The 27,386-nt window shown below is 38.5% G+C and overlaps 1 protein-coding gene across 1 annotated transcript in view; it reads right to left on the bottom strand.

The window, feature by feature from the left end:
- Positions 1 to 24,260: 24,260 nt before the first annotated feature.
- Positions 24,261 to 27,386, bottom strand: part of LOC139721509 (transcriptional adapter 2-beta-like) — a 50,634-nt gene continuing 47,508 nt past the window's right edge. Inside the window, exons 15-16 of the mRNA XM_071632824.1 lie at positions 26,169 to 26,231; positions 24,261 to 24,459 (exon numbers count right to left, since the gene is read on the bottom strand). Of these exons, the coding sequence (XP_071488925.1) occupies positions 24,337 to 24,459; positions 26,169 to 26,231 (186 nt within the window). The 3' untranslated portion in view covers positions 24,261 to 24,336. The remainder of the gene's footprint in view (positions 24,460 to 26,168; positions 26,232 to 27,386) is intronic.

Consider the following 27,386-nt stretch of genomic DNA (forward strand, 5'->3'; position numbering starts at 1 on the left):
AGTACTCCAACACTGTCACAATCTAGACAGGATATGAGGAAGGTGGTGTAATCTTTCATTTTTCGCCCTACAAGTAAAGTTATTTTGTAGGTCACGTCTCGAAGGTGTGGCGACAAGCACGGGACTCCAATGTTCAGATTACATTATCACTATAGTTCTGTAAACAACAACCAATGAAGGAAACGTATGTCTTTTGGTTTGTGGAATCTTCACCGCATTTTTTTTTCAAACCGATTCACTGGGATCGTTCTCAAGAATGGTATTAAATCACAGAAAGCAAATTTGATACGTTATTCTCATGGTCGTCACCGCGGAAATTCCATTTCATGCAGATATCAGTAGTTGGGTATATTGTTGCCAACTTTTTAATTTGTGAATTCCCTTTTCACACAAAATAAAAAAAAATCATTCAGTCACAGTTATTGAGTAATATTTGAATCTAACAGTGGAAATACTTGGAAACAGTTATGATTAATTCAAATGTACAACGTTGTATCATGATTATACAAGAATAATACGAGCATTATATCATTTTTATGTAGGGCCTACATTAAAAGCTAAGCATGTCATGTACTTGCGATTCAACTGACAAAATTAAGCGAATCTAAGTAAAAATACACAAATGCATGAGAGACCACTACTATAAGCAAACGCTATACACATTACACACTATAAGGACAAAGTAAATGGGGTAGTATGGTGACGGCATGTGTTCCTTTTCTATTCATTCGTAGATTCAGATTTTATATAGCAGGTGGCATTTTTTAATATCCTGTCCATGTTGAGGCAAGTATAGCTATTTTTCGCACATAATGATTATCATGTTTTGCGCGTCAGCCATGTTTAAAGTAGATGCTTAATAAAGTATGATAGTATAGTTCTCGTGTGCCCGCAGAACTTTCAATTTTTGATCTAATATGTACACTTATAAGTTTAAAACAAGTGTGAAAGGTCATCATGATAACAAGATTACCGTTGGGCAATGACGAAAATGTGGAGTATTAACCACCCCCCCCCCTAAAAAAAAAAAGAAAAAAAATCGTCGGAAGTACTCATGAGGTCTTGAAGCTCATTTACCCGATCGTGGTTGCTACGTGATGTTTTACATTCGATTACATCGATTACAATATATCGGGACATAGCGGTATCCATTGTGCGTGAGAGTGAATTACATCGCATTGTTCTGCATGCGATCCGATACTGCTTGGGCACGATTCGATCCTCTTGTACTAACAGCCTTCTACACACCCACTACTGAACGGGGATGGGGGGGGGGGGGGGAGGGGCTTGAGGAATAAAAGTCGGTATACCGGCTTTTACTATTTCACACTTTTAATCTCAAAATACTACGAAACAACTTCATATCGTGGAAGTCAGATAATGATAATGATAATGAATAACATTTATATAACGCTTAATACTGATGTTTCTAAGCGCATCAAATCGGGGAAAAATAATATATATAACGTAAAAACAAAATACAGCATTATGTACATATTATGATAACGACAGCAACAACAACAACAGCAAAATTAAGGTTGTGTAAACAGATGAGTTTTCAACAATGACTTAAACCTATCAACATTTTCAGCGTTACGAATATAAAAAGGGAGTTCATTCCAAAGAAGTGGGGATATAACTGAAAAGGCCCTATCACCATAACGTGTACAGGTGCGGGGACCACGTGATAATTGGAGAGCGGAGGAAGAACGAAGAGAACGGGTTGAAGTGGAGGAGCGGAAGGAAATTAAATCTTTAAGATAAGATGGGGCAAGATTATTACATATCTTGTAAACAATAAGGAGGATTTTAAAAGTGATACGTTGATGGATGGGGAGCCAGTGGAGGGATTGGAAAACTGGAGTAATGTGGTCAGATCTTTTTGTAAGGGTCACAAGCCTAGCAGCTGTATTTTGAATTCTTTGAAGTGGTGCAGTACTTGAAGCAGCAGCAGATACGTTTCTTGGTAGAATTTTTTGATAGGTCTCTTTCGAGCAACTTCCAAAATGGTGGAAAATATTTTTTTTTTAGTTCTGCCGAGTACTACGTTTTAGTATTAATCCTGATAGGCGTACAGTTACTCATGCAGGGTGCCTTCCGTTTTACGGAGACTTGTATCCCAGTCATACTTTCGTTTCCATGATATTGCGAAATCTAAGGCCCGAATTCTCGAAGGTGGTAAAATTGAAACCATGGTTTAAACCATGGACAATTTGTATGGAGCGCCAAGTGTCGCATGGCCTATTTCGTTACGAAATCAGTCGTTTCGTCGACGAAATGACCACTTCGTTAACGAAATAATCATTTCGTTAACGAAATGTTGTCATTTCATTGACGAAATAGGCCATGCGACACTTGGCGCTCCATACAAATTGTCCATGGTTTAAACCATGGTTCACCTTCGTGAATTCGGGCCTGAGAGTTTAGTCTATGATGGATTCATTTGTGTCCAGTAATGCTAGGATACTTTCCACCAACCTCGGCACGTTATTTTTACTTTTTTTTGAAAATACATGTATATATCTTGTAGTGTGAGGCAGGATGTGTGTGCATGTGTGTGTGCGTGTGTTTGGGGGCGGGGCTTGGGATCTTAGTGGGGTCAATGCTCTATTCTCCCTTCTCGAGTTTGTTCCTTTCTTCTTCTGGGCTAAAAGTGTGTGTGTATGGGGGGGGGGGGGGGAATGCTGTCTTCCCCTTCCGCGCCCCCTCCGTTTTCGCGATAACTACAATGATTCATTCTCACCTCCCTGTTATAGTTCAGTAACGTATCAATAACTATGTGCAATCAAACCAATAGTTTCTTATCTCCTTGTTATCAGCGTCTTTACCACACAGTGTTCCACGAAGACAATGGATATTATACTGTTGAAGTTTCAGAGAATTTAAATATCAGCTGGCAGTAAAGCACTCGCACGTACAGTCAAATAATCAACAGCGATGTCACCGTCTCTGGAAATACCAGATTATATTCATCAATTTGGAGATTTGACCATTTATTTGACGATTTTCGAAAATAGATAATCATTCATTGGTTTGATTTATAAGCTATTAATGATGTATAGATAAAGAGGCCAAGCAACTACTTTCTGATAGTTACTGGATCCCTTGAGAGTTATATTGGACAAAAGCTCACCAGTGTTTTCCATCACTTGAAGTTGAAGTAGCATAACAGTATGTTGAAGTTTCCTTCTCTATTACACCTCTCCCGGGTATACTTTGGACTGTACATGATTATGAAGTATTGCGTGACTTGTATTAACCACATCCTGGGAATCACCCTTGCTCAGGATTCTCTTTCGACCTAGAAGTGCTTTCCATTTGTTCCAAGTTGATATTTCCACTTCAACCCTACTGTCTTGAAATGCTATAACTGTCTTCATTTTCAACAAACCGAACATGTTGAAAAACGGCCATCAGCTGAATTTTGTTGCCTTGCTTAGATAAATGAACAAAACGAAACAAAACGAAACGAAATAAACAAAGGTTACACAAGTTAGAATGCACACACGTCGACGTCAAACAATTAGTGAAGACATGCATGCAAAATAATGCACACAATCATGTAACATTGTGTCATTATTTACATCGATGCTTTGGACATAAAAACGCAAATATTGATACTGATTATTTTCTTTCATTTGATCTTTTTCATTTCATTTCAAGAGGTACTGGGGATACTACAAAGCTGACATAATTCCATTACGAATGACAGAAAAGAAAACACACTGTAAAACGGCAGTGAGAAAACTATCACTCATGTTCGAGACTGGTGAGTTCAATGCACCGAGCCGCACCCACTCATGCAGTCCCACTTGTCAGTTGTGACTGACACTGGGCGAACGTCGGGGGTGGGGGAAGTGGCTGGCTGAGAGGAGTTTGTACGCAGAAACGCGAATGTTAGACAAACAAGGAAGATTGGACATTTCCCTGCAGCGAGTCCCTTTTAATTCGCCGATGATGTATACCCTTCACCAGCGTCGAGATATGACTAATCCATGCTTTCTCCAGCTCTCATACTAAACGTGTAAGTTGTTGTGACGTTGTTCCTATTTGTTTACAAGAAATTCCCCCTCAAAAAAACCCCAACAAACAACAAGTTGACTTTGACTGACTGCCGTTGTGTCGCGACATCTTTCTATAGAGAATATTTAGCAAAAGTGAAAAGGAAAAACAACAACATGATTACGATATCCTTTGAATTGGTTCTCGCATTCACATAAGGTAGAAATGTGTTAGACAACGTTATGGGGCAGGTTTGTCCTACAGGTGGAGATACTATGATTTGAATGTTGAAAAAAAGTTTTGGGAAAATCGGACAATGCGTTCAAATATTTTGCTAATATTTTCTAATAATAATGCTGCAAGGGAATCCACATAATTTTTGGATAAATTCCCTTAAGATATCGAAGCGAAGGGCATCGTAATCAGACATTTCTAGTGACATTTGGTGCAATGTTCACTCTCTTGAGACTCCCTTTGTGATGCTCATGTTAGTCTCCATTCTCTTTTCCCTCCGCTGTTTATCTGTGTCGGTTATGCATTAGAATGGACACCTTCAAAGTGAAAAATTTTTTTTTTCTCACTTCCGTGTATTGGCTCGTACGTAAACCGCGATGTGAAGAGTATAGATTGCCTGTGAATGCAGCACACTGCACATTAAAACATTAAAAAAAAAGAAATATTGAATATTCTTCATCAAGCTCAACATGGTGAGAGAAAAATCCATTGTCGATTGTCTTTGCTTTCAGAAAAAACAAAATCTTAATCATGTTCACACGACATTTATGACAACAAGAGTGCGTGTTTCATGCCAGGAAATTGGTAATATCATGGCTAATTAGGTGGTGTGGGAGTAACTCAGTTTTGGAAGGATTTAATGGGCTGTAATAGTGATTTACAGATGTTGAACCATCTCCGGTGGGAGTTTGGATAAGACACAAAACATCCGCATTATCTGATGCTCAGAGTTGACTCGATTCAGCTCTGGTGAACCACGGATTGAGGGGTCTGCCGCATTATTTGTTAATGCTTTCAGCCACTTACAATCATATGGTTGCGCAAATTCGTGAATTCAAACCAGTGTTTTCCTGTGATTGTTAGTGGGAAATATTATAATGAGCTGTAAACATCTTAACATCGAGGTAATCGCCAAACTAATTCAAACTTTCTCTTGAAACATCCAAACAGAAATTATCCGGTGAAAATTTTGAAGTCGGAGCACGCAATGATTGCCAAAACAACTTCATTCTGACAATTCGCGTCTAACCAAGATGTCTTGGTCACTGGTGAAATTCTGCTTTGGCTTTGATAGCATGCCATGAAGAACAGTAAATCAATTCCAATCACGTAATGAATGGTAAAGAATATAATCGGAAAGAGGCATCTCATGCAACTCTCGTCACAAGAAACGCATTTTTGTCCAGTTTGAGATTCTTGTACGAGAATTCATCAACTTCCTGGCATAAAACTTATTCGATTTAAGCCTTATTTGATAGATTTATTATAGATATGGACTGATATAGAAGGATACATTTCACAGTTAAAGGCTGAAGTAACATTTACTTTTGCCAATGGAAGCGGTGGTTGTGGATATGATTGTGTCGTCTCGTCTTTTTCTTAATGTTATCTGTCATAAAATAATATAATCGACAAAAAGAAAAAGTGCACAACATGAAAAAACCCTCTTCCAGGCAGGGTCAACGTAAACCATATAGACTACCTCGAGTTACCTGAAGGTGTTTAAGCAAACAGTAAATTGTTCAGACTATCCAAAGTAAACTCTCAGGAGTATTGGCTTTCTATAATAGTGCAGTCACTTCGCACTTTCATTCAATCAACACTCAACGCTTCTACAATTCAGTCTACGTTAAGATGAAAGGAGATGCCTGAATCGACTACCTTCCTTTTCTTTCATGAGCATTTCACCGCCTTATTCGTAGCTCCTGTGTGATGGGATGACATTTATCGAATCGATTATCTTATCTTATTCATGAATTAAATACCTTCATGTCAAAAAAACTCTGAACCTTTCGCAAAACAACGAACGATGATGGTGAAAAGCAACTTTGATGATGCGACATGCAGTTGTTGTGGACCCTGATCCTCTTCATCATCATCTTCCTGAAAAACTTGAGACATCTATATTTTTATAACTTATGAGAAAGATAAAAATGATGCTTATTATTTTGTGAAGTGCGAATTCATTTTCTTTTTTTTTTACTCGAAAACGGCTCAATTTCAAAGTCGAAGGCAATGAAGAACGTTAGTCCGTGCTCAGACTTCTTTTTTTTTTTAAAGATAAACAAGATAAGGAGGATGGAAAAACAATAGGTAGGAATTTTAACGATTAAACTGGAAGCCGATTTATCTATAGATCTTTATAGGATTAGACATTAATAATGCAAGGAAAATGGACCACAGAAGGGGGTATGATATCTCCTGAAGAAGATATGAGTGAATGTTTATCAAGAGTAATTGTATAAAGGAGATAATAACGAAACACAATTTTGATGACACCGATGTCATTATCATTGTGGTAATCCTTGTCACTGCCGGATACCACGGTGGATAACCAAGCATAATTATAAACAAACACACTTGACCAAAGCCACATAACCCGAACATTTTTTTTTCTGCTGGTGACAAGACGGGAAAAATTACGTGAACATGACGAAATAGTGCTGTTTCATATTTTGTACACACAATATACGAAAGGCAGGGGATTTTGCTTCTTCTTGAAGTATTTCTCGTATGTGGTTGAAAGATTATTTCAAAGAAGCTGTAAGAGAAATGGAAGGCAGTTGCCAAAAAATACTTGCAAGTCATGTCAGGAAGTTATTACCTTCCTATTTCCACATTCTTCAAATAAAATTCATCACACCTTATTCATTTTTAAGCAAATAACAAATGAATAAACAAATAAACAAACACATTTATGACCACGCTTCCTGTGAGGTTAAAAAACACATAATATATTCGTTTAACACCATTCAGCGCTCACAGGGATATGTTTACCCCACTGAAAGCCGTAGAGTAACCTAACAAACACCGAGTCTTCCGCAGCTAAACTTGGTTCAGTTACCATGGGTACAACATGATGATGCTACGATCATGATAGTATGAATTCACTCACAACAAGCATCGCACCCTTTTTGTTGCTAAAAATATACTTTAAATGATGAAGCGCGAATCAAGTGGAGAACAGGTGACAGATATTATTAATTTCGTACATCTTCCATATTTCCTCTTGATTTCCTCTGCAGATGGCACTTATCATCATATACCTTCTGTTAATTTCAGTTCAGACAGTGGTTTTCCAAATGAATTCTTGACGTTTTCATCCACAGTTTTTCGGAGATCATCATGGAATTCAGTCTGTAACTTGCATTTGTGCCATACGTGAAAGAATAAAATCCTCCGCTATTATGTCATGCTATGATCATGTTTAAAATTATCTACTACACATGAACGACGAAAATTGTTATGTTCAGTGAGCAAAAATGTTTTGGCCTGAGATATGTTAATGTATACTCAGTCACATTATTGTACATGCAAAAAAAAAAAACAAAAAAACAAACAACTCTTAGAATTGTTCTGCAATGGGAACCACTCAAATTTTCTTGGTAATACAAAATAGTCGTACAATCTAAACTCGCTTTAATCATATACAATCCCATATATACACTTAAAGCATAATGCAATCCTGTGTGTAAATAACAAAAGGTAAAAAGACCAAAAAACAAAACAAAAACAAGAGGGAAAGAAGTAATATGGGCTGATTATCCGATGTACGCAGCTAATGCACTAACAGATCTGTCGCTTTTGAATGATCTGTCGGCAAATCATATGTACCACACATTAATCATCAACACAAGCTCTTGTCGTAGGATTTCAGTTACTTTTAAGTGCTGACTAAAGAAACAAAAACACAAAAAGATTTGAGTGAGATTGTGGTTGATGAGTTTCTTTTTGTAGCCATGAATCCAGAAAACTCTTTTTTTCTTCTCTTTTATATCCGTTGCCGATGTCGTTAATGTGACGACGTAAAAGTAGGTCAGGGCTGCCTAGAAATTGTGTCATAGAAAGAAACACGATTGGAGAAAAAAAAAGAAGGACGTGATTCGAAACCTTCCGCTTGGTGGCTTATTATGATTCATATTTGCGTGTAGCCGCCGGAAGATATTCGTGCGAAATTACACGCCACAAGTCTTGGCTCGTCAAGTTTCATCGCGGATCACTTACCGTCTGCTTACTTTAAAACTGCCCTAGATAAAAAATTAGTGGGTGGAGATAACAAAGTCTGAAGTGATGGAGTGACAAAAGATGTTTCACATCAGATATTGCACTCTACATGAACACTCTCACATCATACTATGGTATTTTGATATCTAGTCTATTTTCTAACCGGCAGACACACGGTTAATACTGAACAATGACTTATTTGCATATCTGTCGACATAATATTCGCCCCGGGTACTTTATAGTATATCGTCAAAGAGTAATGCGAATAATCCAGTTCTAGAACATAAACCGGCTCCTCTATACAAGTTTTAAAACGGGCTATCTCTGGAGTCATGTATCACAACATTATTGATTGATTTTATAATAACATGTGTATAAATCGATTCATTCTCATCATGAGGCGACCTTATCATAAACGGTTATTTATTAACGCTTTTCAACTTAGGATGTAAGTGTTAGTTAAATTTTAACGCATCCTTGTCAGGCATATGGAGAGATTTATACATGAAAGGAAACAGAATTAAAGGTACAGATCAGTTTATAGAGCAAAATGAGATGAATGTAGAAGAATTTAGGCACAGTGTGACGGGTGCATGATACTCAGTATCCTATACGCGTGATGTCAGTGATAGTCTTGGGTGAAAAACATGGGTCTATTGAGTTGTAAATGTGTTAAATGTGCGTGCCTCTGTGTGTGAGCTTGTGTGTATGAACGCGTATTTTTGAACGTCTTCTTATCATTGATCAAGTGCATGTATAATATTGTGTTTTGTGTGCCTAAATGTTACATTGTTTGTATAATTTCCTTATCATTGAGAGACGATCTATAAGAATACGAGAAAAGAAGGCTAAAAAATTAGCTAGGTTTGACAAGAGCTTTACTACTGTGAATGTCGACACCGTGAAGAGTTCAAAGAAAGTGACCTGTTCCTGTGACACAATATCCCGCTTTTTGTTCAGTTCCAAGGTAGCCGCTAATCCCGTCGATATTGAGCGGTAGGACCCCGGAGGACAGCTTTCCGATTCATATCGATGGAACATTAAAGAAATGTCGTCAGGATTTCGGGTGCACCTGACTTTCCATTCCGGATGCCCAGTGGGGGAAAATAATTCTCTCCGTTTCCTTTCCTCTCTTCTTCTTGAATAGTATGGTGCCAAGTACATCGGCCACAATCAATTGAAGATGCCGAGGTGGTGATGGTGGTTAATGTGAAGACGGTATAAAAGGATGAAGGGAGGGGGGGGGGGGTGGGCGACTATCATGTTTTACGCTGTTTCACTATTCTTGCTGTTTTATGTTTAACTGTTGGACAATGAACTTGACTCATACAGCTTTGTAGAAGTTAATTTACTCATCTCAGTTCAAATGCCTTCTTTATCCTCGCAGCTTGCAATAAAGTAGGGTGGCCCACTCCCTGTTTCTCCCTGTCCATCTCATACATCGCGCATCGTCAATGCGGTCAGTGCAAATCCCTGTTTGAACAGGCGCGTTTGCCTGTCCCCCTTCTCGGTTATTGATGTGTAATCATACGTCATTAATCATACTTTATCTGGATTTCATCAACGTGCAACTCTATGACAGCATACTTGATCCATAGTGCCTGAGGAAGAGATATCCAATTTGATCGCCCGATGCTCGCCTATTCCATCGTTACCTGCACACCTTGGTCATTCTCTTTAATGTGCGTGCTGGAGGGTGAAACCATCGCCTTTGCACCCTGATCTGTCCATGCTTTTTCTTTGTTGGATTTCAAGAATTACAATTATAATTTTCTCCAAATTTGCTGTCATTGGATACTCTTTATCATCATTGACGCTTTCACCCTCTTCTCAAATTGACTCATCGACGCTTGGAGAGAAGGTGTTCCGATTAGCGGCAACGCGTGTCGACTGCCAGAACACTTGACACCGCCTCGCCGCAACACACGATATCGAATGACTCAAGCAAAGAAGGGAGGAGCAAAGAAGAAAAAAAAAATCATCGGTTTGCCTTTGGACTTGAGGCGAAAATGGGCAATTCTACGAGCAGTATTCGAGTGACTCTTTTCCCCTGAACCATAATAACGACGGCATTTGAATCTGCCTCTGTCTTTTCCCTTCTCCCCTTGTCTCTGCTGGATGGTCTCAAATTAGAATCGAATGATAAATAACGAGAATCGAATGAGGGGGTGAAGACTCCAGCAATGTCTTACGAATGATGGGAAGTGACAACGCGCCTTCCACACGGGTGCGGCGGAAACCACGTCAGAGCTTTGCCGACAGCTAGCAGGCACTCGATCGGGATACGGACTCTGGCTTTGAGGCCCACATGATGGACTGAGTGGTGGTGATGCGTGTGACAATCATTGAAATCAAGAATTATTACAGACACCAAAATATGAGCACTTAGATCGTGACTGTGATTATTCCTACATCTGTGTACGAAATCGAGTTACAAGCATACGTGCACGCACATACGGACGATTTATTTGTGTATCATTTAATGCATGTTTCGTAATCATGATTACTGCGAAAAAGGCAAAAATGTAATATTTATGTAGACTTTGTTGTTAACGTGATGGACTCTATTTGTCTGTGATGTCAGTTCTTTGTTGCGTTTATGCTTCGCAGTGAAATGAAAAGTAAAGAAATAGACTTTCATCCAATGATTTTTGTCAACTAGCGAGCATTCTGATCGTGACGAGGTCGATAAGGCTCCAAACACGTTAACATGAGATTTCTGGGTTGAAATCTTGGGTGCACGTCACGAGCTCATCACCCACGAGTCATGCAGCCTACGAGCTAGACACTAAGTGAGGGAGGGCCATGAGCTCGATATCAAGTGAAATTATTATGTTCACGAGCTATAAGGCCCACAAGCTCAACACTATAGGCAAAATAGGCCCACCAGCTGGACATTGCATCGTTGGCTCGTTTTTATTTATTTATTTATTTATTCTTTTAACTTTCATTGCCTGCATGGTGTCGAGCTTCTTATTTGCGCATCAGTGTCGGTCTCGTGGGCCTTATAATTTGCTTTATAAAATGTCTAGCTCAGGGGCCTGTAGCTGTTCTACTGAGTATCTAGCTCGTTGACCTGTTTTACTTGGTGTCTAGCTCTCGTAAGCTGTATGATTCATAGGTGTATGAATCATGGACCTTTTTTTCAATGTCCAACTTTTGTGGGCCGTATGACTCGTGTATATCCCGCTCGTGGGATGGCCCCGAACCTCATGCATGGTACGCGAGCACATTTAAACAAGATGCTATTTTACCCACTTTGTCCCTCTGGTGTGTGAATGCATTCTTGGCTATTGTGGAGCAAAAATCATGGCATCATAGGGACAAACTGAAAAAAACAAAACAGTGCTTACATTGAAGAGGCTATATCCTACCTATTATGATAAACGCCAAATAAATTGATAACAACAACAACAATGTGATGCCGTATCAATCGTCATGATTTTAACTTTTATTATCAGACGTGGTATAGGAATTTCTGAGGGAGCACGTCTTGCAAAAAAGTAAAGAAAACAAAGAGAAAAAATAACGAAAGAAGATCCTATAATGCCACATCAATCTCAACGTTCTCATTTCTTTGTTCTTCTTTGCGAATGTAATTGATGCTTACTTCTTGGTTTGGCGGAATTCTGACTTTTACGGGTGCTACCGTCCTGAACAGTGGAACATGATATAAAACGGTGAGTAAAACAAAATCAGACACGTGTAGATATGGAAAATGACGGAAACAGTAACTCTTCAGGGCGAATAGTAAATCTATAATTTCGAATTAGCCGAAAACCCGATAAATTTCACTGAAAATTAAGCATGAGTGCAGTTTCATTAAAGACAACATGACATTAGAAAGACGCCGATTGGTTAAACCTTGAGATTAGACTTAAAATAATTTGGGAAAATGACACGTGACACCGTGATAAGATTGCATCTCTCAGGTATAGAGAACTTGACAACCAGTGAATTTGCCGGGAGCATCTTCCAGATGTTATAAGAACTTGTATTTTTTTTTTTCGTTCAAAAGGTGACGTACGTGAGAAAAGGAAGGATTTTCGATTTTAATTAATGATTGATGATTTTTAATGATTGGCATAACGCGGTTACATAACATTATTTGAGAATGTATCTTTAATTGAACTTTACTGGTGGTTTATTTCGAATCGATCGTATTTGTCAGTATCAAGATCTACCATTCTTGTCATGGCAATCTACATATTATTTTGTATGAAACAGCAAATTATCAATGAGAGGTGTTCACGTTGATCACTTTGTTGTCTTATAACATGAACTTGAACAGACTTTAAATGCAATTATCGTCATGAATAACAATCAACAGCACTTGCTATTGATCAGTGACGTAACGTTCCTTCTCTAATTCCATGTCGATGAAAAGGAGAAGCAAACCCCGTAGCGCCTGCCTGAAATTTCGTCCAGAGTTTGATATTGGCTTGCAGTGAGTGTTAACTCGGTGGCGGATTCAGTTTCACACCAAACTCGCGGGTTCTCCGTGGCTTCACGGTTCTCAACTGTCGATCACAGGATCCTCTTTCTTCGCCGTCTCCTAGCCAGCGATGAAACTCAAATGTCACTGCACCGTCCCAGTCGGATGGCCTTTCCAAAATTTTATCACTCTCACATCAAATCATTTTTCTTTGCCAAAAGGTTTGAATTTCCTTCAGAAGAGCGCCGAGGGAAAGCAAGGCAAACTTTACCGATGTCTGCACATCACACACAAATTCAATCAATCCCTCTCATTCTTTTTATTTCATCGAGAGTAGAATTGGACCTGGGTATTCCTTTGAAGATTGTTGTAGTCGTGGATTTCGTCATCGATATTCTGATGCTGGTGTCGATGCACTGCCTTCATGGTCTTGACGTCCTCTTAACTGAATTCAGAGTCAGTTTTTAATCTTACAATCTCCGGATACGAATTGTTTTAAGAGATTCTTTGGCCTCTAAACCCGCCCATAATCAAAGGGAACTTACTCCGGATCCAACTTTGCGTCAGAAACTGTTCCGCTCTTTTCATGATCTATATAAAAGCAGCAGCTTAAAAAAAGAATAAAGCTGTATGGGGGGGGGGGGGGGGGGCAGCGAACGTAAAATCACTGATTCGATCTTAATTTCGAGACCGTCATCAGTACATCCTGAAAAACAAAACAAAGCAGAATTCAACTAAAACAATGATAAAAGTGTTTGTGGTTCCTTACGAATTATCACTTATGAAACCTGTGCATGTAGGGTTTGCGAAAGGGAACTTTTCTGAGAAAGTTTTCTGTTCCTATATACGTTAGAGATGACAAGGGAATCATAGTCGTAGAGAATGGAAGCCTACACTTTTTTATGCATTCAGTTGAAAAAAATCTCTCATCTACGAATTTCGAATAGGCCTATGAATACTCTGAACTCCACTTGTCCGCTAATACCGAATCAATGCGAGTTGAGCGAATGATCATTTTTGAGACGGCAGAAATGGAGGAGGGGGATGGTGAAATCCAAAGGAAAGTGATGGAAAGTATAAATTGTGGTTTCTACGCCTCTCACTAGAGACATCAAAGCGGAGATGATAACCGCTTTGAAGGCTTGGTGCCCGTATAATGTTTCTTGCGCAGGGGATTTCTTGATGACGTGTATGACTGATTGTTAAAGACCGCATTTTAATGTTTGAGAAAGAGTTTTAATTCATTTTACTGTGAACTTACGTCTTTCCGCCGAGCCGGTGGGGGAAGGGGGGGGGGTAGGGTGAGAGGGTGGGCTGTGCTTTTCGTTTAGTGCGATTCGTGACCAGTGAATTTGTGAATGGTATAAGATCGAGTCTTGCTGTCTACTCGACGAAACGATGAATGTGCAATATCGCCTTGTACATTGTCATTTTACAAGTAGGCTATACTCACTTGCTGGGAGAGATGCTATTAAGAGCGATGTTCATGCATTTCAAATTGATCTTCCGCTTGAATTCTCTAATTCTCAAATACCAGTCTGTCACATTACTCTCTGTTTTTTTCAATCTGCACTGAGCAAATGATCTGACGTAAATTGGCTATTAGAAGGAAACTAATTCATTTGAAATAATAAAGAAATCATAAAGTGCACTATTTGCGGCTCAGGATTCTTATTAGCAGGCTAATATTACTAGAATATTATTTGCTAACCACTTGTATTTTTTTTCCTTTTTCAAATACGTTGAGTGTACGAGAAAAAAAAATCAGTAACGCAAAAAGTGGAGTATGTGCACGTGTCCACATGCGTTATTTCATGGAATACCCTTTTTTTCTAATGATTTTACCTAATGATAGACTCAAAACTCCTTCGACTCAGTGTTTCTTTGTCCTATTTCCCTTCTCACACTCTGTTCCGAGTCAGATCAAGTTTCTGCAGCAGCCGACAGTGGGTCTCATTAATGGCTGCATAAACTGATGATTCTGGCGAGAATGTTTTGGAGGGAATGAGGACGGCGGGAAAACTGGGGCATCGGGGACCCGATGTTAAAGAGGCGAGCGGAGTTTGACCTACTTCTAATAAATGCAGACGACACTACCCCCGGGAACAGCAAGACTCTCGTTGTAATGCTGTATGCAACCTACACTCTCATAAAAAATCTGATCTCATCTCGAATTAACGTAGCGTTTGTCGAGCTTCAGTGCTCTCCACAGCACGCTATTGCATATGCACCCACAGAACAACACATTAATATTAATCACCTATCAAGTAGAAGGTCAGAAGAGAAGAATATAATCATTATTTATGGTTTTCATAAATAATGAACCTTGTTATGTATCATCATTAAGGTGAATGTTGGAATTGGGAATGAAAATATGCGATTAACATAGTCATGTTTTATTTTTGTGCATCATGAATAGGGTATGAGCGTGAACATACAACACAGAATGGCTTTTGATCCGAGCCTGTAAATGCGGTGCCATGTATACATACATATTAAGCGTAAGTATACTTAGCTTGGCATAAAGGTTAGGGGATTGATATTTGAGTTATGTATTAACTCAGAAAAGTGTTGATCTTATCAATTTCATTTCTCATCGTTTGAAATGATTTCTTCACGATATGTATTCAGCAGTTTCTTCATACTTTGACATTTAACAATAGTTTTAATTTTATTAGTATTTAAATTCACTAATATACAATATTCTCATTCAAGTCATTAACTTTTGGTCATCACGTTTAGAAATAATTTCGGCTGTTTATTTACAATAAAAATTGTAAAAGGGGAACCAAATAGAGCATGTCATATCGTGTCTTTAAATCGCAAAGGGACATTCGTCCTGTCGAGCCGTGTGAAGTCTTAATAAATGCGATGACTAAGTGTGCTTCATCTCTCTCATTACCCTTCCCGCAGGATGCCCGCGACGCGGATGAGAGAGAGCCCCGGAGGTCTCCCACAATCGCATCGACTCTACCCCGCTGTCTGCTCGTCTTTTTTTATGCTTCTCTTTAAGCTGTGAAATAGGATTATATATTATTTGCCCACAAGTCTTGCGTGACCCGAGTCTCGTTCCTTACGTTTATCTCTACTCGTATTTAATCCTAAGGAGTTTTTCCTGTCCTCCCTCCCCATTCTTGCTTCCCTTTCCTGTGTTTGTCTGTTCTCCCTCAGTACCTGCCCACCGGAATCACTCCATCATGTCCTTACCCCATCCATCTCTTTCTTCCACCCCCTTGGTCCCTCCCCTGGTCTCCTCCTCTTCCCATCTCATTTCCAACCACGCCGCCCGTTTTCTCCCCGTGACTTTCTTTTTAAAATGTGCACCTCTCTCCCTTCACTTTTTAAAATCCAAATAACAATGATAATTAATGCAGCATAATGAATTTTGCCTTGAAGGTTTGAAACATGGGCGACAAAGCTGCTGGTGATGAACACTGAACCATTAAGGTGTTATATTGACCTGATCGAATGACAAAGAAATATAATTGCCTTTTTTATTTCTTTTCATAATCCTCGACAATGTCGGTCTCCTCTCTTTGCTATATTCATATCTCATCCATGCTTCTAGTGCATCATCTTCCTTTCCTTTCATTTCTCCACGTGTGTTACATCCTCGCCCGATCTTCCATTTATTTTTCTTTTCTCCCGATAACGCTTTATCTTTAATTTTTATTTTCATGTTTGCGATTTACTCTCTCCCGTCTCTTGTGCTTACACCTTGTTACTGGTCTGTCTCTTTCTTTCATCGCCTTTCATTGTCATTTTCATCCTCCTTTATCAGTTAAACTTCGTTTTATTAATGTTTTTTTTTTTTTTGGGGGGGGGTTGCTATTTTTGTTTTTAGTCTGACTGTCACGATTATTGCACATTCAAAGTGAGCTATTGTTCTCTGCATTCTTTTTAAGTCTTTAAAAAAATCCGAGTTTACTCACCATTGTGAGGTCAATTTTGGATGGGGTTGATTCCAATCACAGCACTGACAGACCTGGTGGTTCCAGGGCTTCTGACCATTGATCCCCCGAATCAAACAGTTCTTAACTGAATGGAAGTAATAACCACGTTGTTATGCGATAGTACACGTTTCATGTTTGCGATTACTCAAGATTCACACACGAGCGTATGATAGACACTAATTAATTATTATATACCCTTTGACTCTTGCTTTCACTATACATGAACGCAAAATATCTCATTCGCTCTCGTCGCTCCCTGTAGATGAACAAAATGTTGAATTCATTGTCAACACCATGGATCTACTACTATTTACGTGCTTATGATGAAATGATTTCAACCTCGTCAACTACTATAATAATAAAACACACAGCAGATTCCTTCCCTGAAAATTTTGCTGATATCATGCATCCTCTTGATGACCTTTTTAATATTTCTCCATCTGCGTTATGTTTCACAAGGCAGTATGCACGTGTTCGCTCTGCTGGTTAATTTCATTTCAGCTCTTCCACTTCACGAAAACTCGTAGCAATGTGAATTGAGGCATACACGACAGCGAGCCCCGTAATTGTAAAATATAATCCACGTGCAATTCCTTCCACCTAAATGGGCTTAAGGTCACTGTAATCATATCCCGTTCCCTCGGGTTGTCAAGTTCATATCAAATAATCGTGCACGATCAAGTCTCCGCACGGAGAATAATACGCAAGGAGCATTCTTTGAAAACTTACATTAAAACTAATGCCCTAGGAAATAAAACACTCCGCCCCTTACTAGTTATGATTACCGTCATAAATCGTGTGCACATTTCTCCGCAGATAGGACTAGTATCTGGAAGCTAGTATTTTCTTTCAGCACTCACGTGATTATGACGTCAGTTTGAGTATAAAACTATAGGTAATAACACGCACGCACGCACGCACACACACACACACACACACACACACACACACACACACACACACACACACACACACACACACACACACACACACACACACACAACACAACACACACGCACAAACAGATTGTTTTTGCCATGTATTTCCATGATCTGTCGTCCAAACACAAATTATTGCCATGACAACGTATAGAAGTTTACTGAGTACATGGTGTTTTCTGCAAAGGCTTGTTTGGCAGAGCACAGGATGGTACGCTATTGACAATGCGTCTTCAGACTACAATTCATCAGTATCATCAGGCTGATTAGATTGATTGTTGTGTGTGTGTAGAGGGAAAACTCTTTCGTTTCGTTGTTGTGTTCAACTCAAGATGTAAGCTTGATCTCTGCCCCTGCCTCTGATGTCTGGACAGAAAATACAGTGCACTCCGTTATAACGAACACGGTTATAACGAAATTCCAGTTACAACGAAATAAAAATTCGGGCCGCAACATTATCCTCTCTATGACTTTGTATTGTTTATTTGTTCGGTTAAAACGAATTTTGATTAAACGAAAAAAATTGTCGGTCCCGAGAATTCGTTTTAACGGGAGTCCATTATATCTCAGCGATCAGCTGTTACCCGTTTCCTCGAATGCAAGGTATTACCTAGAGTAACATTTAAAGCGAACAAACAAACACAAGCACGCGTATACAAACATTCAAAAATTAAGTTTTGTGTGATGGTTCGGTCACAGCAATATCTTTGAATGTGGGTATGTAATATGTTTTGCATCTACCAATCGCAAACACAAGAAAGATGTCAACAAGTTCTCTTGTAACAAAGAATTCTCTTGTTCCCGGTATCTGGTGACCAGCAAATCCTGTTAAAATACTGCAAAACAAACAAACAATCAAACAAACAAAAAAGAAAAAAAGACAAACAAACAAACAACCCCCCCCCAAACATCTGAAATGGCCGATATGACAGAATTTCCAACACAAAATGATCAATACAAGACGGACAGCAGTCTGATATGCACAAACTTGAAATGATGCAACGTTTTTATTCAACACATTGGACATTGAAAAAGACAATACTTTAAAGCTTATTGCTGGAGCACCATTGTTGCAAGTGTGAACTACGGGACACCCGAAGTTTATCTGCTACTGGTACATTATGGCTCTGTTATTGGTTAATTTTTTTCAGCTGATTCGCAACAATTATGATTCTATTCTTACCTTTGAGAATTTCAATGTGTTGCATGATCACTTTCACATTGACACCACTTGCCTATGACAAAATCTCAACTGGGTCTTACAAAAAACATGGAGGAAATACAAAAAAAAAATCAAAAAATCACGCACTATATCATTTATATCAGTCTTGATCATATCTTAGACCTGTTGCAGAAAACAACATATTAAGGAAATAGTTTGACACTGTTTGCTACATTCCCTAAACAGACCTCTACAATACCACAAGGTGTTTGACAAAACAAAAGAAAAAAAGAGGAGCATATAAAGAAAATCAATAAACCATTTCCACTTTCAACTTGGACCAGTCTCAGTTGCATCTTACAACTTGTCCACTTTCTCGCTGTACAAAACAGAAAAAAAAAACCCAAGAAAAAATGGCGACACACAATTTGAGTTGCTGTATCTTATGCACACCTGGCAATGAATAAATATATATACAAAACTTGCTTCTAAGCCTATCCAAAAAGGGGGGAGGGGGAAGAATAGTGAATCTCCATGAAAAATGCAGTATGATGTGAAAGTGGAAGATGAAGGAAGTTGAGATTGTAGAGTGCTGTCCATCCGAACAGCCGACAAGCACGGGCTTGCATTGACTCAAATTTGTGCATGCTACATTTGCTGAAGCCCACTGGAACCACTTCACTAAGAAACGGAGAGGCAGAGCAGTTTGAGGAACATGTGGTGGTGAATCAGTACAAACGAGGATCACTCTCTTACAAGGCAGCCATGACAAAGACGTCCTTGACAATGGACATCCATCTCATACGCAGAGTGGCTAACTTATTGATGCCTGCAAATTTGCTGCCCCAATTTCTTCTGCCACACAAAAGAATCCTCTTCTAATAGAGCACGCTTGCACTGTAAGGCCCCATTAATGACAGAAGGCCAAGCTTGCGGTTCTCTCTTATAAAGCTGTATGGTCGTTCTCTCAAGCTCTTAAATTCATTTCTCCAGCACGACAAAACTCTATATGCAATATTGCAGGTGAATCGAAATAAAGTATCATTAAAAACAAACAAAAACTAAAATCAAGCAAAAATGCATCAGAACGGAAACATGACATCTGATTGCACAAAAACCAAAGAGGCAACATAAATCATTGATGGCTAGACAGACAAGCTAACTTTACATCTATTCCTTTGCCACAGCCTTTGCAAACCACGTTCGTCATCAGTCTGGTTGCAACTCTACTCATATAACTTTATTCAAAAGTGATCTGCACTGTACATGCTATGTACATCAAACAAGACACTGAGTTCAGAGAGTACTTTTTTCTTTTGTTGTTGTCGAAGAGAGCTGGTGTGGGAAAAGTACAAGAATCTTCACAAAATATGAACCACTTTTCATTCATTCTTTCTTATGATCTATCGATTCTTATTCACACTATACAAATATCAATACACAAACTCCTGAGAAATACATCTAGACACGTCCTACGCCCACATAGATACATACACCACATATCACACTGTAGACAAAATAACACTCTTATAAGCTGATTCTGAACCAGGGCCTTGCTTCAAAAACATTTAGTACATTTTGACTGAGAACACATCAACAGCTAGGCTACATCAATCAGCCATGAACAGTTCTGATGTGACCATGGTACACATGGACAGTTACATTTGTTATAACTCACAACATCTACCTTGTTCTTTAAAAAAAAATGAGGTCCTACTGAAAAATGGCACTCCACTGAAAATGTGTTCTTGAAAATATACTTTTTAAAACTCAATATTCTCATTGAATGTGTGTAGATTTTAAAGAAGTACTTGAATGTGAATGAAAAGAGTAATTTGTCACTAATAAATCCTACACATTTGCAGATACTATTCCCTTGCAGTACTTTGTAATTCCTTTTTTTTTTTTTTTTGGGGGGGGGGGATATTTTTATGAAGTATACACAAGCTTAGTTGTACCAAAGGTTCACAATGGACAGAGAGTCCTTTGGAGGACTTTTGCACAATATCTCTACTTATGGATACATGCAGCTGGATATATTTCCATGAATTATCACTTTCACTATGTGCCGAATGGATATGAAGATTGGTATTTTGGGGAAAAGTTCCTTTGATGTGTTTGAATTACTGAGAGATCATAAAACATTATGATATCTAGCACTATGTGGACCATACATGCCATCTTGGGGCAAACATAAGACTCACAAAGTGAGTCAACTCTGAAACAAAAGTGATCACATTATTAAATGAAAAGCATTGCAAACAAGTTACCTCCATACTTTGGAATAGCAGTGTATCCATACATGTGTCTAGATGTATATCTCGTCAATCTTAACAAACATGTGCTGTTCAAACGTACATGCACAAATGTGAGTTGCTGTACAATACTTTGACACTTTTATATCCTTCATCTGTCATAAACATTCTTATTTACTTTCTTATTCGTACAAGTCATTTCTTCTCCTTCTGGCTAATACCACATCCTACTCGTCTCCACTGTTATCTCATGACATCACTTCCTGTCATTTCTAAACTCCATCTCATCTACTAGGCATAAAGTGGAACGAATTCCCGTGTGCCATTTTCTTGATCCCATATTTTGACCATCAATATTTTTTCATCTGTGATAGCACAGAAATAAACTAAGGAGCCTCTCAGATTGACATTGACATACTTAATCAATTCTTTCCATGATTGCTTGTAAACTTTATTCCCTTTGTTAATATGTCTGAAGAACACACATTCTGATTAATATTTGCCTGATTAATATCATGGAATCCTGTTAAAAAAAACAACAACTACTCTTCTTCATGACTTAAACTAACATTAGCTGATTTCACAGTCAAATCAGGAAAAACATTTAGGGGTTTAAAAAAAAAATGTTACACATCACGTTTATGTTTCAAATGCAGTAGCAAGTACACCCACACTCTTGTACCTGAACATTTTATATTGGTTACCAAGCTGTACCATTCGAACTTTGGCCTTAGCCTGTTGCATCCTTTTTGTTTATTGGTTTAAAAACTGAATACAGAACGCTAAACTGAGACACGATTAGAATCAAAGTATGACAAAGACACTCTGGCAGGGCTGATGGCATTGGCAGGTCGCAGACAAAAGAACGGGGCTCTCACGCCTCCAGGAGCTACACACTTTGCGTCCATACACAAGCCACGGTTTCACAATGAACAGATCTACTTTGCAAGGCTATTTCTTAAATTGGAAGCATGTAGTAGATTTTCTCATGGAGGCAAGCAACTACCGGTAAGTCATCAGAAACCAAATCCAAGAGACATTATTTCTATCTCTATCTGATTTCAATTTCTATTATTTACTATTTGGAGCATATTGGGTAGAGCACAAATTCTCATTAATTTCATAAATCGTGTGTGGGGTGGCAAGGACATGCATCTCAAATTTCGGTGAAAATCACTTTTTGGGATTAGTTGTTGGATAATCAGTTGAGTGGCGTCCTGTCTAAATCCTAGTTGTTCAATCAAAAAAAAAAAATGAAGCCAACACAGCATGACAAAGGAAAGACGACCCCATTTATTACAGCGCTTTGGCTGCCATATCTTTTTTGCTCTCATAAGCATTTGACATTTTTGAGATACAAGGTTATGTTGCTCCAACACTGATATATAATTGTTTGTTTCCGTTACCGAATTTGCAAATGCCTCTTTCTTGAATGTTTTATCATTCAGACCTCCCAACCTTTCTGACTGAAAAATAGGGATGATTTGGCACCAAAGCAGGAAAGGAAGAACAGTTCCCATAGGAGTGTGTAGTAATATTATCAAGAAAAATAGGAAACTTCTCCTCAAATAAGAGCTGGGAATGGCCAAAATTCAGATTCTTTCCTCCAAATTCAGAATGGTTGGGAGGTCTGTATCATTGATCTGCAATTGGCAATACATTTTGGAAAACTTAAATTCCTGTTTTCTCTAAAATGGGTATTTTTTTCAATCTAATCTTTGTCTTTCCAATATAGAATACACAGTGAAATTCAGGAGTGCCAATTAACCCCTTGAGGACGGACTGATTTTGCTACAACACGCATTTCCAATAGACACCTGCCCGAGTATACTTGGGACTCGTCCTCAACGGGTTAATGTGGACAGGATGATGGTTATGTTTTTAAGAACAGCTTCTTTTTGTGAGAATGCCGCCCATTAATGGTAGACTGTCTGAAGCTCTCTCATGCACATTAACTTGTTTGTTGTAACCACACAGGTCAACTATTAAATCTCTCCTTGAATTTTCCTCCATCACACCAGAAAGTGACAAACAAGGCAGTCCCCATTCAAGAGAAATGACAGAATTCTATTTGAACATTACTATTTTGGGCGACTGGAACTATTTCTCCATGAATGCTCAATAGTGGAATCTCATTTTTATTTAGCCGATCTGGATTGTAGAAATCATTACATGGAATCTATTCATGCTCAAGTGTCATCCTTGTCTATCATGTTTGGCCTCATAAAAATCGAATGTCACAACACTGAATAGAAAACATCACTGCAATACACATTTGGGTTTGAATGTTCATGAATAGCACGCGCAAATGGAGCAAAATATTTCTGAAAACATTATATTTCATTTCAATCATACTGGATATTACTAAATAATAATAAGTGTTTCTATTTTCACACATTGACATGGAAGTACGTGGCTCGTAATAGAATTATATTTGGCTCAAAACTGAAATCTCTGAATGTATTGTAATGCATAAGAAAAGTGTGACTGTCACTGTTAATACTGTAAATACTTCCACTGAAACAGATCTTGTACTTTAACACAAACATCATGGATGCAAAGACAAGAAAAGGAAACTCAGCTTCAGGCAGGGGAACTATCACTGAATTACCGTCTTTTTATCATAGTAGCACAAGTAAATGAAAGTTTACTACAAATGCAGCAATTGAGACACCATGGTAAAATATGGGAACTACAGAAGGATAACCACAAAGTACTGTTACTGATCGATGACTAGAGTAAAATACAAACTTAAGTATGCTGCTACCATTGGTAACCTGTTTGTGCAATATGTCCATGGCATTTTGAGGAGGCAGATCTGAGAGACTTAATTCAACAACTGCCATCTTGCTGACGGGTGTTAGAAACCTATGACAGTCTAAATCTTGTCAGTAAGTAAACAGTTTATGAAGAAGCTTACACATCACGTAGAAAGGAGGTAACACTGTGGTAATGCCATATTGATATGCTTTCTTGACTTCATCCCTGGAGCATGGATTCATTACGAGAGCACCACTGACTTGGCTGCCCTACAAGTAGTCATGATCGAACAGCTATACGACACAATATGTAGAGCAGTAGTATCGTACAAATGCCATTTATGTAGATTACCTACAAGCAGTCATGATTTTGCAATAACGTTCAAGGAATATGAAGGGCTCTGAGAGTAAAAGAGGAGAGACGATGTTCAATAAATAGTAATGCTTCACAAAAATGGTTTTTCACACAGTGAAAAAGGATATGGCTGGTGTTCTCTTCCCTTTCTTAGGTCCCGATACAAAAAGAGGCAAGGTTCTGAGAGGAGGAGACAGAGGCTAGGATGGGATTGGGACAAGGCTTGCTTCACCAGCCCTCAACTAGCCTTTATCCAGCCGTTGCGCATAAGAAAGTTTGCGATGCGCTTGCGGTGCGACTTGTCAAGGTTGCTAGGGTAACGTGTCTTGGGAGGAATGCCTTGTTTGCGCAAGTAGTGGTCCTGCATTGGAAGATTGATTTCAGAGAAATAAGTGTTAGTGAAGGTGTGTATGTATATTTCTTTGTTACTGTTTACTGAAAAAAAAAACAAACCCCACAATGTATGACAATGGGATTGAGAATTATTGTAGATGGGGACACTTTCAAAGAAAACAGGGAATCAATGCAAACAGATAATCAATAAGGCTTGTGAGAATGTTCATATTTTCAGTGTGTGCTTATGTAAGTGTACCATGGTACTTGCATCGGGGGGAAAAAAAAAAGGCTGCCGACTCAAAGAGATGACGTCGAGCAGATTCAGACATTTTCACAAAAATTGATTAATCGAATCTTTAGAATTTATACTTAAAAATTCACACACTATACAAATTTTGGCCATCACTTCAACAATACATACTTTACCACAGAAGTAGAAGTCAGCAATACAGTCACATTAAAAGACACCCAGAAACTTTCTACGACAACGCCTTGTACAACAGCACCACCGAAATGTCCTCAAAAACACTTCACCTTAAAAACAAACTAGGTAAGCTTCTGTCAGAGTTGCCGTAATTCAGCAATTGGTCTTGTTATTTCAGTTTCTGCTCTTGCCTAGTGGCCTCTGCATGAATCTTTAAAATTTGTGACAGCATTAAACAGTTGCCAAGAATGCAAGTCGGTTGAAAGGATATGTGATACCTCTCATTTCATGTGGGCATATTTGATTGGCAATCAGAGAAATGCATGAATACATCAAAGTGCTGTGGTAATCCCTGGGCAAGCCATCCATTTCACATTTGCCTCAAGTGTCGGAACGTCGGCATCACATTTCCCCACTGTTTTATCTTTGCATTAACTTTGCCTTAAAACATTATCTCTCTCAAATTGTTTAGAGTGAAGAAAGAAACAGAATTACGGCACTCGTATTTTTTTCATTTTGTTTCCTCTTGTGTATAGGGTAACCTCACTTGCACCTCAGGAATCAAGGTGAATTTGGCATATATAAATATTCAGTTTTATCATCATTCTAATCCATTTCTCTAACAATGCCCTAAAGTCTGATTTGACTGTTACAGAACTAGCTTAGAATAGAGCTAAGATTTATCACACAGTTTTGATTTCTCAGCGAATGCTTCCTTGGGGGTTGAGGAGAAGTCCTCTGAATGTGTTAGGAGAAAACTTCAAGTGCCTCCATACTGCTAGCCAGCTACTAATCATTAGGAAAAATACACCAACTCAGGATCACATACTCATGCATCTTAATGTAATGGTTGATAGGGGGAATGTATGAGAGACAGAATCCTATGCCTAAATATTTCTTGTGGCATCTTATTTCAATAGTATCTCATGTAATCATAAAATATTGTTGTTTTCATTTAATCTACAAGATATTTTGTTCTCCCAAAGATATCTTGCAGAACAAAAGACGTGAAAATGATGAAATGAAAAGCTTCTATCTAAAGATGTAGACAAAAAGAATACTGTAAAAGTGGATATTTTCGTGTGACTAATTTTTCTCGCTTTGCCGGGTAAGAAGAGTTTCGCATGTTTTTAATTCCGCGGAATCAAGACATCATGCACAGGAACATATGGCAAGCAAAAATATTCGCATGCTTTTATTTTCACGCTAGTTTCTGGTTACGCGAAATGCGCGAAAATTTCAACACCGCGAAAATTTCCACTTTTACAGTACATGGAAATCAAAGACAAACAAAGACATGTCATGTTTACCTTGATGATAAGGGTCTTCATAGTGACATACTTTGCAGGTTTCATCTTCAGAGAAGAGCAAAGCTGAAGAGAAAAGATTCATGGATATGACAGAATGTCAAACTCAGGGCCCATCAAACGAGTGAAACATGCCATCAATACATCAGCCATTGCGATAGCAGACTTGTGAAATATTCTGAGCTGTCTAGGAAAAGGTTGGGGTGAAATATATCACCCAGTGTTCAACGACAGATGCATATTCTCATATGCATGACTTCTGGTAAAACCATAGCTTGGTTCTATTTCATAGTCAGATCATATATTGCGTGTACAATATATTTCTACAGTTTTTGATACCTCCTCAAAATTCATTGCCACAGCTTTCACTCCAGCATAGTCACTTTGACTATCTGTAAATCTTCTATCTAATTCTTCATGGTGGCATTTCAAACAAAGATGAAACACACAACATTGTATATTGCTGTCACAAAAACAAGGGAGAAGGCACATATACGCCATATATATAGCGAGTCTAATATTTCACGAATCGGGACTTCCCGACGATATCCCGAGTGGTTAAATTTGCGATCGTGGAGTACGGTACCGAACGGAGAAATGTATGCATGCACGTCACATATTCACTACGAGATAAACAAAAATATCATACAACATGACCCACATGATCATAAGAATAAACAGGTGAATTGGTAATGAAATCATATAAATTCAATAACTATGTTAATGGTGTTGAATGTGCATTTGTCAGTCTTTGCATTGGAAGAGTGTGATGATGTGAAATGATTAAGACTTCATACAGACTTTATTAACCTTCAGTACAATGTAACCTCTCCTTGGCTGTAAAAATGATTGTTTGAATACATTACATATAAAGAATGGGACTATTGACAATAAATCTTGGGTTCATTACGCTGTACAAGCAATAATATACTGGTTGTATTTATGTGGCTGAACACAAAGCACACACTGTCCACCAGTACCAACTCATACACTCTGGGGCAGATAATCTTTCTGATTCTGAGCTTGTTATCAAATCAATGAACAAGCTAGGGAGAAAAATGAATCAGTTCAACAAGGAACATTCTAGCAACTTTTATGTGTTTTTGCTATGGAAAAATCATCCTTTCAATGGAATCTGCGAAACATTTTGATAAAGGGCTGAGTACTTATTTTCTGTGCCAAACTTATATGATATAATGCGCTTCTGTCTCACAAAATTCA

This window comes from Diadema antillarum, unplaced genomic scaffold (assembly GCF_040938485.1).
Source record: "Diadema antillarum isolate AM-2024a unplaced genomic scaffold, OU_Dant_1.0 scf00000145, whole genome shotgun sequence".
Lineage (NCBI taxonomy): Eukaryota > Metazoa > Echinodermata > Echinoidea > Diadematoida > Diadematidae > Diadema > Diadema antillarum.